Source organism: Alosa pseudoharengus, unplaced genomic scaffold (genome assembly GCF_046254945.1).
Source record: "Alosa pseudoharengus isolate Yale_2024_CS ecotype anadromous, Long Island Sound unplaced genomic scaffold, YU_APseudo_1.1 YU_APseudo_1.1_scf_20, whole genome shotgun sequence".
NCBI lineage: Eukaryota > Metazoa > Chordata > Actinopteri > Clupeiformes > Clupeidae > Alosa > Alosa pseudoharengus.
Window position 1 is genome coordinate 26,027,001 of NW_027468664.1, and position 18,413 is coordinate 26,045,413.

The 18,413-nt window shown below is 41.5% G+C and overlaps 1 protein-coding gene across 1 annotated transcript in view; it reads left to right on the forward strand.

Moving 5' to 3' along the window:
• Positions 1-18,413, forward strand: part of ano2b (anoctamin 2b) — a 131,872-nt gene that overhangs the window by 91,196 nt on the left and 22,263 nt on the right. Inside the window, exon 21 of the mRNA XM_076297204.1 lies at positions 9,072-9,226. Coding sequence (XP_076153319.1) covers positions 9,072-9,226 — 155 coding nt within the window. The remainder of the gene's footprint in view (positions 1-9,071; positions 9,227-18,413) is intronic.

The window sequence follows — 18,413 nt, forward strand, 5'->3', positions numbered from 1 at the left end:
CACAACATGCAAAGTGAAAGGTGACAATTCGTAACCGCAACGTCACTCCCCAACGTTGCCAATCCGTAACTGCAACATTAAGTTACGTTGCAGCAACGTGGAATTGAAAGGTGCTGTTTCGTAACCGTAACGTAAGTTACCGACGCCACCAGTCCTGTTTAGCAACGTTGCCACAACATGCAAAGTGAAAGGTGACAATTCGTAACCGCAACGTAACTCCCCAACGTCGGCACTCCGTAACCACAACATCAGGTGACGTTGCAGCAACGTGGAGTTGAAAGGTGCCGTTTCGTAACCGCAACGTAAGTTACCGACGCCACCAGTCCTGTTTGGCAACGTTGCCACAACATGCAAAGTGAAAGGTGACAATTCGTAACTGCAACGTAACTCCCCAACGTCGCCAATCCGTATCTGCAACATCAGGCAACATTGCGGCAACGTCGCAAGTGAAAGGTTTCATTACGTAACCGCAACGTAACTAGCCAATCCGTAACCGCAACAATAATAAAATTATAGTATGTGCCTTACATGACAACTACCCTTCTTACAGCACTTGTACATAGGCCAATTAATACCTGTAGGCACGAATGCTTTGATCGGGTGATATTACTGTTACTGTGGGAGAGAGACAACCTATGTAACATCAGATCACATCTTTATGGTTATCCATTTTGCTATTAATTACATACAGTCTATGTATGAACTTACCTTATGTGTGTAGCTGATTTTCAACCATTCAGGCTTATGTCCTCCAACAAGATACACATTGAATTGTCAGCTGGACTTTTATACTGGGTCAGAACTAGTAGTTTCACGTCCACGGTTTCTTTTTTTTTTTAAATAAACTATTCAATTTATTGTTCAAAACATCAGTAAGAGTTGAGCCTAAGCTAAACTGTTTCAACCATATTGTTTCAATAAAACAATAATAGCCTATAAACGAGGCAACTGACTTGCAATGCATGCTGGGAAGCAAACCTCAACATAAAATAAGAGACACCTTAGGCTACATTAGTTCCCCCCTCATTATGAAATACTTTTTAAAGTTTTTCACTGTTTTTCTCAGTTGCTAAAACACTAAAACTCATTGGCTGAAGAAGGTTCTCAGTTGCCTGAACTCATTTAGCTAATTGTTCAGTCTGTTGTCAATACCTTAAACCATTTCACATGGTAAAACACAATTTGCAGATCCCACTTACACTTTTCAGCAAAACTCTAAACACATTCGCATTCTCAAAACACATTCTGAACTCTAATGCACATGTCATCCATACTGGTAAACACAAGTGACGACAATTACAGTTTTTTTCAATTGCTAAAACACAATTTCTGAAACTTTGCTCCATTTTCTTAAAGCATTAAACATAAAACCCTATTTACAAGCACTATTTACAAAACCTCTGACTCCTCTTGCAAAATCAAACTTTCGCCTCAAAAACAGGAAACATCAAGTACTTTGCTTTGCTCTTTGCATTTTTTTGTTCTTCCTCCTCCTTGTACCTTTATTTTTACAGTATCCTGCATCTCACAAACTTGTCCTTTGATTCTTGTTCTTTGTTGATATGAACTTGCACCAGTCAAAATCTATTGAGCAGTCAGTACTGTAAACAAATGGCAGGGCCATACGATTTGTTTACAGTATTGTACAGTATATAGCCTACAATGCACTGTACTACAGTGTCCAATAAAAATCCTCTTTCTTGCCATCCTCCCCTTCCTCCTCATCCCCCACCTTGCATATACTCGTCCATTTTCATTCCCACCTTCAACAACCTGTTTGCTTTCTGAACTGGCGTATATTGGTTTTGTCACATCATTTGAAAAAAGTGAAATCAATTTTGAGTGGTTGTGTTTAATCGATGTGTATGTCTTTCTATTTCATTTTTGCCACTTGTGTTTACCAGTATGGATACAGTACATGAGCATTAGTGCAGAATGTGTTTTGAGAATGAGTGTTTAAATATATATGCACATATATCTTTACAAATATTACCAATACATTTCCCCATATACATCTGAATACATTATGGTGGATATTTCTAACTAATTTGGGGCAGTCATGGCCTACTGGTCAGGACTTGAAACCGAAGGGTTGCTGGTTCGATCCCCGACCAATAGGTAAAATGCTGACCTGATCACGATGTTGTGGCACCATTCTTCATGGCACCAAATGGTAACGTCATCAGCTGACCAGTTCACAACGTTGGGTCAACATCACTCACGGTACTACATGGCAACGTCATCGGCTGATGTCGTGGTGACGTTTCCCACGGCATCAAATGGCAACGTCATCAGCAGACCCGTTTACAACGTTGTGGCAACATCACTCCAAATACTACATGGCAACGTCATCGGCTGACATCGCCGGTACATATCCCACAGCATCAAATGGCAACGTCATCGGCTGACCTAATCACGATGTTGTGGCAACATCACTCCAAATACTACATGGCAACATCATCGGCTGACGTCACCGGTACATTTCCCACAGCACCAAATGGCAACGTCATCGGCTGACCTAATCACGATGTTGTGGCAACATCACTCCAAATACTACATGGCAACATCATCGGCTGACGTCGCCGGTACATTTCCCACAGCACCAAATGGCAACGTCATCGGCTGACCTAATCACGATGTTGTGGCCACATCACTCCAAATACTACATGGCAACATCATCGGCTGACGTCGCGGGGACGTTTCCCACGGAACCAATTGTCAACGTCATCAGCTGACCCGTTTACAACGTTGTGGCAACATCACTCCAAATACTACATGTCAACGTCATCGGCTGACGTCGCGGGGACATTTCCTGATACTAAATGGCAACGTCATCAGCTGACCTGATCATGATGTTGTGGCAACATCACTCACAATACTACATGGCAACGTCATAGGCAGATGTCGCGGAAACGTTTCCCACAGCACCAAATGGCAATGTCACCAGCTGACCTAATCACAATGTTGTGGCACCGTTCTTAACGGTACCAAATTGCAACATCATCAGCTGACCAGGTCACGACGTCGCTGCAATGTCACTAATGGTACCAAGTGACAACATTGTCTTGTAAAGTATCTGTGACGTTGCAACAACGTAGCCAGAAGGTAATGTCCCGGTGACCAAATGACAACTTTATGGCGAAGTTGCTGCAACGTCATTTGTTAGCTGGGTAATAGCATTCAAATTATCCTCAGTATTTTTGATACCTCTTGCTCTGTTTTCGGTGTCCCGTTTGCTCGTTCAAAGAGACACCAGGCAAGCCTGATGCTTTTTCTCTATGAAACTCCCCTCGCTCGGTCTAAAGCTCTTTTCCTTTTCTTTTTGTCTTTCATCAAGGGTTTTCGCTGCTTCTTCGCCGGCTCTGCCATTATACACATGTTTGCAACAATCTCTAGCGTTTCGTTAGCCTGCCTCTGTGCTGTAAACTGAAACTGCTTCGGTCGGTGGGTAGGATACACCGAACTTGCAAGTAGGATATTCTTCTTACAGGCAGTAGGGGCGGGCGAGAGAGCCTTCATTCGCCCCGTAATGAGTCATTTAACCATATACCGACTTACGAAGATGATTAATTAACACGAAAACGTTGCCTGGTGTCCCTTTAAAGGTGCTCTAAGTAATGCCACATGTTTTTTAGGCTAAAACATTTTATGTCACTTACTGCAAACATCACCTAACCAACCGCAAGCTGTCTGTGTCCTGAATACACTGTAAAAAAACACAATCTCTGTGGACAGCCCATGCTCCAAAAATGGCAACAAAAACAACCTGGGCAAACCTAGCCCATAAAAACATAACAAACTGTTCCAGCAAATCACAGACGAGATGCGCGTTGAGTTTCATTTGCAAGGGAGCAGCACGAGAGGGAGGGGGAGGAAGTAGCGGGCTAGCTCTCTGCTTTGTTTGAAAGTCAACATAAGTGACGTTACCCAGCATCGCTTAGAGCACCTTTTATATACCGAGTATACAGTATATGAATATGTCTCTGATTTATCTCTCTCTTTGTTGTTCTGTGTGCTATCACTATTACTCTTTCGGTCCTTTCTCTGTCTGTCGTTTGGGCCTGTCTGAAAGTTCCCCTCTCCACCGCTCTTCTTTTTAACCTCTTTGTCACTTTGGCTAGAACATAAAAGTTGAAAGAGACCTGTGTGCCCCAGCCCTAGCCTGGCTCCGCCCTCCTACGTACTTCCGCTCAATTTTAATTTCCCTGCAGTACATCGTCTGGATCTACGGTATATTCGCAGGTTTTCTCCCGGCCAATCTTTACCTGTCCAATCAGCGTGGCTGAGAACGATGACGATGAGGTTGTGCGAAGACGAAACCGAAACTTATTGTGATAAACAGAAGTAGCAACGCCTGCAAACATCAAAAAATGCAGTTGGAAAAAAATTATTTACAGCAAAGGTAGACCCACATGCATTGTTTCCTGACTGTTGATGCTGTTTATTGTCAGTTTGTAAAGTTTAGGTGAAGTAGGAAGTAACTGTATGGATCAATATGATTGGTAAGGCTGGACCAATGATTTCAAAGTTACTGCCCGTCACAATGCAAGTGTTGCAAACGTTTCCCTATCTGGCAGACTCTCTGTACAAATGAAATGTCTGTACGAGAGTCTGGATATTTCCAGGCTACACCAGCCCCACTTCAATAAAAAAAAAGAAAGTTTATGATTTGATGAGCAGCTTTGGTTGGAAGCACTGCAGAGTTCCTGCAATGAGTCTCATCCAGGCTCTGTCTGGGGATGTTTATGCTGCTTTAATTTCACTTTCAAGAGTATGATTGGCCCTTTGATGAAGAGTCATTAAAACCCATTAAACAGAAGCCCAGTTTTCACAAACCGTGAACGGGGAAATGCAGTGTGTGTGTGTGTGTGTGTGTGTGTGTGTGTGTGTGTGTGTGTGTTTGTATTTGTGTGTGTGTGTGTGCAGGGTGCTTTCCAGGGAAAAACTGCTGGCTGGAGCCCGTCCAACGCATACTTGGCTCTGATGGGCTTTGCAGCGGTCAGCTGCCAGGGACTTAGACAGCAACTGGACAGATAGAACGGATGGAGAGAAAGAGGGAGAGAGAGACAGAGATGGATAAAGAGAAGGAGGGAGGGAGAGAAGATGTTCATGCAAGAGGGGTGTGGACTGCTCTAGAATCTTTGGGGGAAAGAAAGCTAGAAATAAGATGATCAGGCTTACATGTAGGGGTGAACGATTATGGAAAATAATCTAATTGCGATTTTTCCCACCAATATTGCGATTGCGATGCAATATGCGATTATTTTTAAACTCTCTATCTTCTGTCTTTTTCAACAAAGACAAGCAATATATTGTAGCGATCTCACCCTCAGACAAGATTCACCTTTGGCCAGGACGACCATTTATTGGAACAGGAAGACTCATACGCACACAGACAACTACATAGGGCAACACAGGGGTAGTCTCAGCCGCACATGCTACACACAATAAGGGTTTACCACACACATCAACACGAGGATAAGCACATGAGGTACAACTAAAGAGACTAACACGCTAACAAATACACAACATGCTAAACTAACTACAACTATTATAACCGACATTACACATTCTAGCATTCACTCGCACTGCATTCTGGGAGACACTCATTCAACGTTAGACATGTACATCCACCGACGCTACAATATCATTCTATAGTATGACCAACACAAAATTACATAAATTAAACATAAACTGTTTTTTCCTGGAGCCTAGGCCTATGTCATGATGGCATTAGGTGATTGAATATGATTGATGAATGAAATATTTTTTATTTAACTATTTTAATCACATTAGTTGGCCTATATTTGTTGAACTTCCAGCCTTGTAGACATTTATGCCTATACAGTGGCACTGACACGGCTTGTCCTTGTCCTGTGCGCTCTCTCATACACGCCCACGTGCACACACACACACACACACACACACACACAGACCCGCTCCTCTCATCTGTACTTGGATGTGAAATTTACGTTGTGAATCGGAACAAACTAGATTGTTGCAGCGCAAAATGCGGCCGAATGTTCAGCTCGGTGTTAACTAAAGTTTAGCATCATCAACACCGCATCACAATACGCATGCATGCAGATTAACTAGTTTGTTCTTATCACAACAAAGCCACTCGCGGAGACAAAACTCTTTAAAAAGGCAAAGTTATCAGCAGTTAGCAGCATGTATGTAGCTTAAGAGCCTCAGCTGGTAAGCTAATGTTAGAACAGCTGGGTTTTTGGTGGTTAGCTGTGTCAACTACTCGCGGATAACATTATGCATGAATTTATTACCTGTGAGATGAAATGTTTGTGCCAACAACCCCCTTGGATATAGCAAATGCCCCCACTGTCCTGTAGTCCAGTAAACAAAGTTCCCAGGTGAATGAATAGGTGCAGAGTTGCAGCACATGGGAATTAGGAACTAGAACCAGGGACATGGTTCCAGCAAAATGTAATGAAGAGGTTTATTTTTAACCAAAGCAGCTCTACTGATCAGACCTTTCTTGACACTGTTAGCTGGTCCTCTTATTTAGTCGGTGGCACATCGGCAAGTGCAATTATAAATGCCTTTTGGTTACATATTTTGGTCACATATTTCGAAGCGTAATCGCAGCCTTTGCAGTTAGAAAATCGCGTTTCATCATATTGCGATATTATTGCAAATGCAATTTATCGTTCAGCCCTACTTACATGTGTGGTATTCTGAAACGTTCTTAAATTATGGACCATTGTCTCCCGTTTCAATTTCAATTCTGACCTTGCAGTCGGAATTGTCGTTTGTTTATTACACATTTTAACCTAATATGGCGTTAACTAAAAAGCATAATAGATTCGAAGTCAACTCTTAACATGCCTCAAATTTGACGTTAGGTTTCTAACACGACTAACTTCTGACGGATAAAAAAAATGTGGTGGTGGTTATGTCGCTATTTTGCACACTTGCAGACTGCTGTTCATTTCTCCTTTGAGTTGTCAGATACATCATCTGTGAAGCCAAACATTATTATGTTTTGGTATAAACGTAGAGCCTTCCATATTTGCAAGTTAGCCTACTTCAGTCTGTCTCATTTGATCTGGCACTTGCTGTTGGTCTGTCGCATCACTTGGTAACGCTCGCGTGACGCATGCAACAGCACCTAAACAGATTTTCTAAAATCGTAAACTCCTTAATATCTATGAAAAAAATAAAAAGTCAAGTCATTTGCCTCAAGTCTAAATCAAGTCTCAAGTCATGAATAGCAAGTCAAAGTCGAGTCGAGTCTTTTATACATGTTGATCAAGCAAGTCTCAAGTCCTAAAAAATGTCGAGTCGAATCTGACTCGAGTCAAGTCATGTGACTCGAGTCCCCCATGTCTGATTCAAAGACTAAAGACAATCCAAAGTAGCCTGGGCTATTCAAAGTGTCAGTTTATTGCACATCATTTTTACGTTGTTTTGAATAGCCACTGCATACCTGTGTTTGTTGGCGTGTTGTTACCTGTGTTTGTTGGCAAAATCCGAAGAATCATTTTATGCAAGCAAACGCATTCAACGGAGCCCTTATTGTTGAGGTCAGACATGATAATCATCCACACATCTTGCACTTGCTTAACTTTTTACCCGCAGATTCAGGTCAGCCAAAGACCCGCTTATCCTCTCTGGTAGCCTACAGTGCTGTGTGAGTGAGAGGGGGAGTGGCTACAGTAGAGCGGCGAAAGTCAATGTTTGCTTCTCTTACCGATATATTTAACAATATCCAAACAACGTCAACTTGGCATTGCTCTTACTCGTGCCCGTAGCAAGACACCTGCCAAGTTTGAAATCAATCGGATGAATGGTTCGGCAGATATGTGGTGATAGCATATTTTTTTACTACCATATTTCTCTTAAGACTCAGTCAGGACGATGGAATATCAGAATCCAGGCTTTTATTCTTTTCAATGAGGGGCCAGTGCCCCTCAAGGGAGAGATGCATGTTTGTGTCACCCCATTATGGGTTTCACCAGTATACTCTAACTATACAGAAACAAGTCTACCATATTTAAGTTACACACAAAGAGAAGGAGTGACCTACTATGAATATGCAATGTAAAGGTGTGGTGTGTGGGGATGTGGTCTCTTGTTGTTGTGTCATCATGCCTTGTCAGCTTTATTATTCTTTAATTAAGCTTCAAAGGCCTGGCCACATATTGTTTTAACACCCCAACTTGCTCATGGCTAAATTGTGACAATAGGAGGTCTGCTCCCCCCATCCTTGCTCTCGTCTATACAATAGAGAGTCACACCTGAGGATAAGCCAAAGGGTCCCTAGACAGTGCCTACTGAATTCTAATCATTCAAGGATAAACAATGGATACACTGCATACAGACCAAAGACACACACAGGGTACACATGGGTACACAAATCACAAATGACCATAAGAAGTACACAGTATGTACATTTACAGAAATGATTCTGATTCACAACACTTTCAGTGGTTTTAACACACACACACACACACACACACACACACACACACACACACTTACACACACACACACACAGAGAGACAGACAGATGTTTCTGTCATTTATAGATATATATGTATATATCTTATATCTATATTAATGTATGACAACAACAACACGTTACATTTATATAGCGCTTTTCTCAACACTCAAAGCACTTCACATGGAAGGGGGGACCTCACTAACCACCACCAATGTGTAGCACCCACCTGGGTGATGCACGGCAGCCATTATGCGCCAGAATGCTCACCACACACCAGCTTGAGGTGGAGAGTGAGTAAGTGAATGAGCTAATTACAGTGGGGGATGATTAGGGGGCCAGATTGAATGAGCCAGGTTGGGATGAGCCATGGGATCTTTAATGACCACAGTGAGTCAGGACCTCGGTTCAACATCTCATCCGAAGGACAGAATTTCTCACACTTTGATCTAATTAGAGGTCTGGAGACTGCTAAATGTGTTGGCCAGTGGCGTACCAGCGTCCCAAGGGGGTGCCTTGCGCCTTGTGCAAGAACCGTGTTAGTCTCTCGGGAGCCTGCACTTTCCAGGAACTCGTTTATTTTTTTTGTTTATTTTCGTTTTTGTCTCCATAGGAAGTTGAAGAAGCTTTACAGAACTCTGAGGGATAAGGACCGGGCCCCGGACGCCTCGGAGAACAAGGGTCCCCAGAGCAAGGGCCCCCAGCAGTGGAACCTGGACTACGATCTAGAACCCTTTGAGGGCCTCACCCCAGAGTACATGGAGATGAGTAAGTGCTGTCCTCACAGATTGCCTGAGCAAAAATAAGTATGTTCATGATAATAAGTTATATAATTAAATGTATTTATCTTCCTTTCTTGTTTTCTTTTCCTCTCTCTCTCCTTTCTGGGGACTCTCTCTGTCTATCTCTTTTTCTCTCTGTCTGTCTGTCTGTGTGTGTTTGTGTGTGTGTCTGTGTGTGTGTGTATGTTCGTGTATATGTGAATGTGCATCATCCTTTGGTTGGAGATGTGAATCTGGAGGTTGTGAAAAGTAATGTGGGTAGACATTTATGCTGTAGTGACATTAACCAAGCCACCCACAACATTGCTTACATGCCAGGCGGCCAAACGCAGTCAGTACAGCATTTCCCCTCTCTCTGTGGCTTGGGTTGGTCGGGGAACGGGGGCCAGTGGAAATGGGAATCGCTGCCGAGGGACTGGAACGCTGCTTTGTTAGTTCCTGTTGTGGTTTGTGGATGTGTGGGGTCACGGCACGCTAATCAGTGTCAGCAAGGCGCTTCGTTTCCCAAGATGGAAATGGTGTTTGTTTTTCTCGGCTGTGCTCGCCCCAGCGGGATTTGTACGGAGAGCTAGCGAGCGAGTGTGTGAGTGTGTGAGTGTGCTACATATGAACACACACTCGCTCATGCTCACACTCACACACGCACTCACACACTCGAACACGCACATCCACTCTTTCTCACTATCTCTTTCATTCCCTGTAGCCTTGTTATCTCTCTCTCTCTCTCTCTTTCTCTCTTTCTCTCTCACTCACTCACTCTCACTGTCGCACACACACACACACACACACACACACACACACACACACACATAAAAACACAAACATAAACCCTCAGTCATTCAGAAACTCATACAAACACACACCAGTGTACACACAAGCACACACAAATGTATTCATATACACAAACGGCAAAAATGCCCTCTGTAGACCTTTCAAACTCACAGCTTGAGTGGCCGCCCAAGTGGTTCAAGTGTAACCTCAGCTTTGACCAGCCTGTGAATGACCTTGTGACCTATTGACCTATTGACCCAAGCAGGGATAGGACCCTCTGTAGCGCCACTCTCATGGGAAACCCCGCTAGTGAAGTCAAAAGGCACTCCAACTCAACTCGGCATTTATTCGTTTCTGTTGTTTTTCCTTGACTCAAGTGACGGTCATTTAACAGCTGTGTATGCACACAAATGAAAAAGGACAGAAATAAATTAATAAGTGTTTAGGAATCACATTATCCTGTAATAGTAATTGCAGGATAAATCTCTGGTAAACAGCGTATACAGTGCTGTGCATAAGTTAAGACACCCATGCTGACTAAAAGAGGGGAAAAAAATAATCTTTTGGAAATTGATCTTAATGCTTTAATTGAAAAAATTAGGAAAAATCCAACCTTTGAGGACACCAATTTTCTTTGTGAATAAATCATGTATTGTCATTAAAAAAATTGTATTCCTTAAAATACAGGGGGCATAAGTAAGGAACCCCCTATATTAAGTATAAGTATAAGTATATATACTTTTTTGATCCCGTGAGGGAAATTTGGTCTCTGCATTTAACCCAATCGGTGAATTAGTGAAACACAAACAGCACACAGTGAACACACAGTGAGGTGAAGCACACACTAATCCCGGCGCAGTGAGCTGCCTGCTTCAACGGCGGCGCTCGGGGAGCAGTGAGGGGTTAGGTGCCTTGCTCAAGAGTCCAGAGTGCTAACCAGTGGGCCACGGCTGCCCAAGATTAAAATCCCATAGAGGCAGGCAGATTTTTATTTTTTAAAGGCCAGTTATTTCATGGATCCAGGATACTATGCATCCTGGTTCCCTTGGCCTTTGGAATTAAAATAGCCCCACATCACACACCCTTCACCATACCTAGAGATTGGCATGGTTTTATTTCAGTTAGCCTAATAGCTGGTTTGATTTGCATTGAGAGATGGTCTTATGGATAGTACCCCATGCCAATCTCTTGGTATGGTAAAGGGTATGTGATGATGTGGGGCTATTTTAATTATTTTAATTACAAATAATTACAAATAATGAGTTGTTTTTTTAACACGTCTCTATGTACAGATAGGAACAACAGTTTTTGTTGTTTCTAACATCATTTGAAGAGTGTAGGCGATTCGGACATTACGTCAGAATGGTTGTTTCTACTCATTCTGTTGCTATTTCTAGGTCATTTTTGAGAGAGAAGACGATTTATGATCGAGTGGGTGGGCAAATTGTTGGGTAGCTGATGTTAGGAATGTCAGGTTTTAGGGGAGTGTCTTTGGAAATTCCCATTTTGAATGTAATGGATATTATTATGCTGCATAAACACTCCGTTTACTAATGTGCTATATTGGAAAGTAAGGAATCAGGAGTGTCATTTTCTGGGCGGACTGTAAAGATGAGCTTTTCGAATGGAATGTTTGTTTAAGGTTTGGGGTCTGAAATTATAGGTTTTGTAACAGGTGGTCAAGTATGAGTAATTTTGGGGCACACCTGAAAACATACCAGCACACCCAAAAAAAGAGGTTCGTTTACGCAGATGATATATTATATTATATTATATTATATTATATTATACAAGGTCCCAGTAGCATACAGACAACACACACACACATTCAATAACAGCAGAAAAAGTAATTAAAAGTATATAATATAAAAAACACAACTAAGCAATAAGGACTGTAGAAGATAAAGAATATACTATACAAAATACAAATTATACTAAATAAAACTTAATCAAAATCAATTCTAAAAAACAGTATCCACATAGTGGATGAATAATCAATCAGGTGCGCTTGCAATGACTGAAGCAGGGACTGAGCCTGTGGTTCTCAGTATACTATAACAACCATAAAAACCATAGTAGGACAACGGTTGAGCCCAGAGCCTTATAGATAACCATAACCATATGATATTATTTCATTTAACTGAGTACAGCTGAAGGCCATGTATAAGGTGTTTCTGCAAAGCCAAATAGACGGAAGGACTGGGAAAAGTCTTACAACTTGTACCATATGAACTTACAGCAGGTGTCAGTGTGTGAGTGATTGAGTCTGTGTGCGTGTGTGTGTGTGTGTGTGTGTGTGTGTGTGTGTGTGTGGATTGATTGGTGTGAGAGCAAAGAGGCCACTTTCTTTGCAGTGGCCACAGGGCAGAGTATGTGAAGTATTTCTGAAACGGAGCGGCAGAGAGAGAGGGAGAGAGAGGGGGGGAAAGAGAGAAAGTGAGAGGGAGAGAGAGAGAGAGAGAGAGAGAGAAAGCCCTCAGGTATGATCTTTTAGTCTTTGTTGTGTGTACGGGGAAAGAATTGTGGTGTCAATCAAAGCCCTCCCAAAAATGCATTTTCCCACCAAGGTTATGTTCCCTGCATCTGGCGTACCGTAGTTCATAAACACGGTGGAGCCAGAGGGTTGGGGCCATGGTGGTGACACACACTCTCTGCGGGCCGACCGACTCTTCTCAGCTGTTTCATGGTGGGCTAAAAAGGAGTGTGTTAGCTTGTTAGTGTAACTAAAGTTAGAGTTTGGTTACCGAAAAAAAAACAGGGTAGTTGTTGACAAATTATCTTCCATTGCACCGTGGGAAACTATGCTTCGTTTATATGCAAAGTTTGTTTCTGTTTCTGCGTGTCATTTGTATTTTTTTTTTGTCATTTGAAACGCATCTGTCCAGGCAGATCAGGAGCATGCTGGAGGCTGTTTTTTGCTTTCTGTTCTTTTCTCTTTCTCTTCCCCCCTCTTTCTTCTCCGCCTTTCTCCGAACTTGTTCTCCAGGTGACTCCTGATATCTCTCTTATCTGCTTCTCCTTTCTCTCCTCCTCCCATTCTCTCTATTTCATCTTCTTCTCTGTCCTCCTCTCCTCCTGTTCTCTTCATTTGTCCTGCTCCCATGTCACCATCCCTCTCTCACCTCTCCTCCCCTCTACTCTTCTCTCTACTCTTCTCATTCCCTCCTCTCCTCTCGCCTTCTCTTCTCTCTATCATCCCCTCCTTGTCTCTCATCCTCTCTAGTCTCTCTCTTCTATCTGTCCTCCCCTCTTAGTCTTCCATCCTTTCTCTCTCTTTCCTCCTCTCTCCCTGATCTCTTCTCTTCTCTTCCTTTCTCTCTCCTCTCCTCCTTTCTCTATCCTCTCTCCTCTCTTTCTCCTCCTTTCTCCTCCTCTGTCTGCCCTCACCTCTCGTTCTTTCTCTCTCCTCCTCTCCTCCTTTCTCCTCCCCTCTCCTCTCCTTCTTTCTCTCTCCTCTTCTCTATTTTTCTGTCTCCTCCTCTCCTCCTTCTATCTCATCTCATCTTGTCCTCGTTCTCCTCCTCTTCTCTACCTGATATGAACCTCTGTACCCCCTGGTCTGTGTTCAGACCTGGCATGATTCTCCTGAGAGAAGGTGGGTCTCTGGCTCCCTTAATCAGCTCACTATAATAATCATTAAACCTAATTACCAAATTGTTGTTAACTTAGATATGCCTCAAGAGTTTTTTATTTTTTTTGTACAATAGTGAAATATATGACTGTAGGGCATGGTGTGCAGCCTTTGATGTTGCCGCCTTGTAAAGTCAAGCAGACACTGTGATCGTTCAGCGTAGTAACTAAGTCCTGATTGCCGTACTCACACGCGGCTGTGTTGGAATTGCTCACACTGCGAGACAACCGACGGACATTCCGTGTCCACATCATGGCTTCTGAGACCTCAATACAGAAAAAAAAATCATAGATTACAGAATAGAATATAGATAGAATATAGATAGAATATTAGGTAACACTTTATAATAACTACACACAATTCATCATTTATTAAGCCTTTGTTACTTATTAGTTAATGGTTTGTTCATCTTTAGTAGTTTCTTGTTCATACATAATTTATCATCAGTAAAGCATTTGTTCACACAATTATAAATGGTTTGTTTATAGTAAATAAGCCTATCCAAAAATATGTTTGTAAGTACATGATTTATACTTAATAAGTAATGAAACAACCACTTATAATGAAATCATTTTCTTATTATAAACCAGTTGCAAACTATTACAAAATGCTTTGTTCATCATTTGTAAAGCATTGTTCCTATGTTGATTCTCATAAACAAAGTATTTGTACACACAATTATAAATAGTTTGTTCATAGTAAATAAGCCTATATCTAAAATATGTTTATGAATTATTGTTAATACTTAATACATTTTGCAATAATATTTTGTTGATGAAGTAATATTTCCATTATTTAACAGTTGTTACATACACATGCACTAATGATTAATTAGGGTGAGGATACATATTTTATAAACCACTTCCTAATACTATAATTCATGATTAACTCAGGAGTTACAAGTGGTTAGTTAATGATATTTTGTGAGCTTATCTAAAGTGAGGACTTTCTATGCCTTGCAACACATTTTCAAATGAGTTGTAAAGATTACATTCACATTCATTCATTTAATAGACAAGCGATGTAAACATGTCAATTAAATTGAAGGCCATTGACATAACAATGAAAGCCGGGAATCGAACCCCCAACTTTTCAGGCTACTGCATGCTAATCCTGCTCCTTATCCACTACACTACCTTGGCCCAGACAGAAACCCCTACAACTATGCAAGAGTTTCTGTTTTCTTCTACTACACACTGTTATTAAACATCTGTAAAGTATTATTAAATGCTGTATTCTTCGTTTGTAAAGCATTATTCCTACATTAATTCTCATCTGTAAATCATATTTACACACAGTTAAAAATGGTTTGTTCATAGAAAACACGCATATCTATATTATATTTTTGAATTGACTGTTGTAATACCACTGGGCAGAGGTAGTGTAGTGGATAGGGAGCTGGGTTAACATGCAGTAATCCATAAAGTTGGGGGTTCAAACCCCGGCGTCCACCAATGTGGCCTTGCACTTTAATTTCATTGACATGTGTTGCTTTGGGTGAAAGTGTCGGCTAAATTGATAAATGCATGTGTAAACTTCATAACTCATTTGTAACTGTGTTGCAAGGCATAAAAAGTCCTCACTTTAGATGAGCTCACAAAATATCATTAACTAACCACTTGTAACTCCTGAGTTAATTATGAATTATAGTATTAGGAAGTGGTTTATAAAATATGTATCCTCACCCTAACTAATCATTAGTGCATGTGTATGTTACAACTGTTAAATAATGGAAATATTACTTAATCAAAAACATATTATTGCATCATTTATTAAGTATTAACAATAATGTATAAACATATTTTAGATATAGGCTTATTTACTATGAACAAACTATTTATAACTGTGTGAACAAATGCTTTACTGATGATAAATTAGAAATTACTAATGATGAACAAACCATTAACTAATAAGTAACAAAGGCTTAATAAATCATGAATTGTGTGTAGTTATTCATGAATCATGAATTGTGTTACCGAATATTAAAATAAAAAGAATAGATTAGATAAATAAATAAAAAGAATAGATTAAAATATACTTCCTAGTAGCGTAGCAGTTCCTAAACTGTGTTGTGGATTCTGTGTGCAAGATCAATCTGTTGACAGAACGGGACTTGGAAACCTGTTGCTGATTGGAATCTTAACTCACCTCCACAGATTGCCTGGTGGCGATGTAATAAATCCGTAAACAGTTCAGTCTTGTAAGTCTTTTATGCAAGATCTATTTTGTGGTGGCAAATATTGTCGATCTGGGTGTAATTTTGATTTGTTCAAACTTGCCTTCTGCCTTTCAGAAATCATCTGTGGCACGTGCAAATACACACAAACATACACACATATAGATGTTCAGCTTAAATATATTTATTGTACGTGCGCACACACACACACACACACACACACACACACACACACACACACACACACACACACAAACACACACACAGTTGAGTTAATCTCCGGCATGGCCAGAAGCTAATCAGGCAAGCAGCAATACTTCTAAAGCATGGCCTCACATGCTCTTCTGTGAATACCTGCATCTGTCACACACCCAAAGGGTTTGACTGAAGGTTGTTTCTTTTTAGCATCACTAATTCAAAATTAGCCTAACTATCAGTATCACTTAACAACGAGGCATGCAAGTGAAGTTATAAGTTATACTTCATTTGTCCTGCAGGAAATTTGGCAAGAACTTTACCTATCCGGGGCAGTGTGTACACACATACGCATACAGTACATAGACACACACACTCAGAGCAGTAAGTTCACCAGACACACACATGCACACCTGGAGTAGTGGGCAGCCCTTGATCCGGCGCCCAGGGAGCAGTAGGAGGTTAGGTGCTTTGCTCAACTTTTGCGCCTTTGCGTCACTTTGCGTCAAGTTTGGGGTTAGGTGCTTACTTTTGCGCCTTTGCGTCACTTTGCGTCAGGTTTATTACTTTATGGATTTCATTTTATGGATTTTCCTTGCTTGTAGCCGGATCCGTACACTGTTTAAATCTGAGCATGCGCGACTCGCATCCGGTAGACTCACATCGGGGAGTGACAACTGCCCCAACCCACATTTTTCCTACCGCCTACCCTTTGGTCATAACTCCGCTTCCTTATCCAGAAGGCCATGGCTACTAGCCTAGAAATCTAGACGCACCCTAGCGGCGGCAAATTAATTTGCTCAGCCTGTACGTCTAGTATCAAACCATAGGGATTTCTATTGGCTGACGCTGTGGACGTCATCCAATCACAGCGCTCTATTTTGTTAGAGTCTTAAGGCGGGCTTAACAGGATAACGACAGTCCTGCGACGGTGAACAACAAGGAAGGTGGCTATGGCGAACGAAGAGTGGTTGTTTGAATCGGCGTTGGCGTCAACTTTGGAGGAGTTGGATTTTTTTTTTTTTTTGAAAGTTGAGCAACACGATGCACTTAAGTCATTCCTTTCGAAGAAGATTGTATTTGCCGTTTTGCCGACCGGATACGGATATGGTCGTAGCGCTGGCCTATTGCATGCCTAGGCAGTTTGAAAGACAATTCTCTGCCCGCCCCTTGGATTAAGCGAGGTGAATGGTTCGATTCCAGACTATACATTTCAATGATAGGATGGCCCGCCAGGCTACATGGCTACTATAGGCTACAGCCAATACATGTGCTGTGTTCATTACACACAGTTTTTTTCTCTCTCTTTCTTTGGAGTGAATAAGTGAGGTAACCACAACATGTGTTGGGTTTATGGGAAATGTAGTTTAGGGCCATTTGTGTTGGTCAGTTTAGGGCCATCATTTTTACTGGTTTTCGTGGTGTCTTGTTCTCCCTACACTCTCTATTGGTATAGTTTATAGGATCAAGGCCTGCTCTACTACACTACTGTTGAACCCAGGCCTTCCACTACTGTTAGTTTCTGGTGTATTTTAGGGGATGAGGTGTTTGTGTGTGTGTATGTGTGTGTGTGTGTGTGCGTGTGTGTGTGTGTGTGTGTGTGTGTGTGTCAGCATAAACCGGACTGCTATGGGATGCTGTGGGACAGAACACGTGTAATCACGAGTATTTCCCACACCAAGTCCGATGAGTGTGTGTGTGTGTGTGTGTGTGGTTGGAGCGGCATGGTGTGTTTTCACTGTGGAGCCACTGTGGTGCCAACAGACCTGAGACAGATCTCTTCGGTCATCACATGGACTTCTGTTCATTGTGCAGCGGCCAACCACATCTCGTTGGTAGCTTCAGAGATAGTTGCACTCTCCCTCTTTCTTTCTCTCTCTCTCTCTCTCTCTCTCTCTCTCTCTCTCTCTCTCTCTCTCTCTCTCTCTATTTGTGTGTGTGTGTGTGTGTGTGTTTTTGTTTTGAAAGAAATAACTTATAATAACAGCATATATTTATATATTTATGCATTTATGTATTCATCTATTTGCTGTGTTTACATTATTTTCATGTTTTTCTTTTCCACTTTATGGCTGTAAAATATTGAACCACTTTCTTGGACCTGAACACAGCAGTACACACAGTCATCTGCTAAATGTCATGCCATTTAAACCATATCTTAAAGCTTATCTTTATATTCAAAACTTTGTTTAAATTGGTTAAAGATGGTCTGTCTAATACTGTGGGAAAACACTCTCAAAGGCACTTTATATTGTACTCTCTGTGGCTGTTTTCTTTTCTATCCTTGATTATCCGAAGGCGCTTGAGACAGACATATTTGAGGTGATCCTATAGATAAAGATGCTTTAAGATGAAGATTTGCCCATCACCGCATACACAAACAGAGCTTCTACAGTGCCT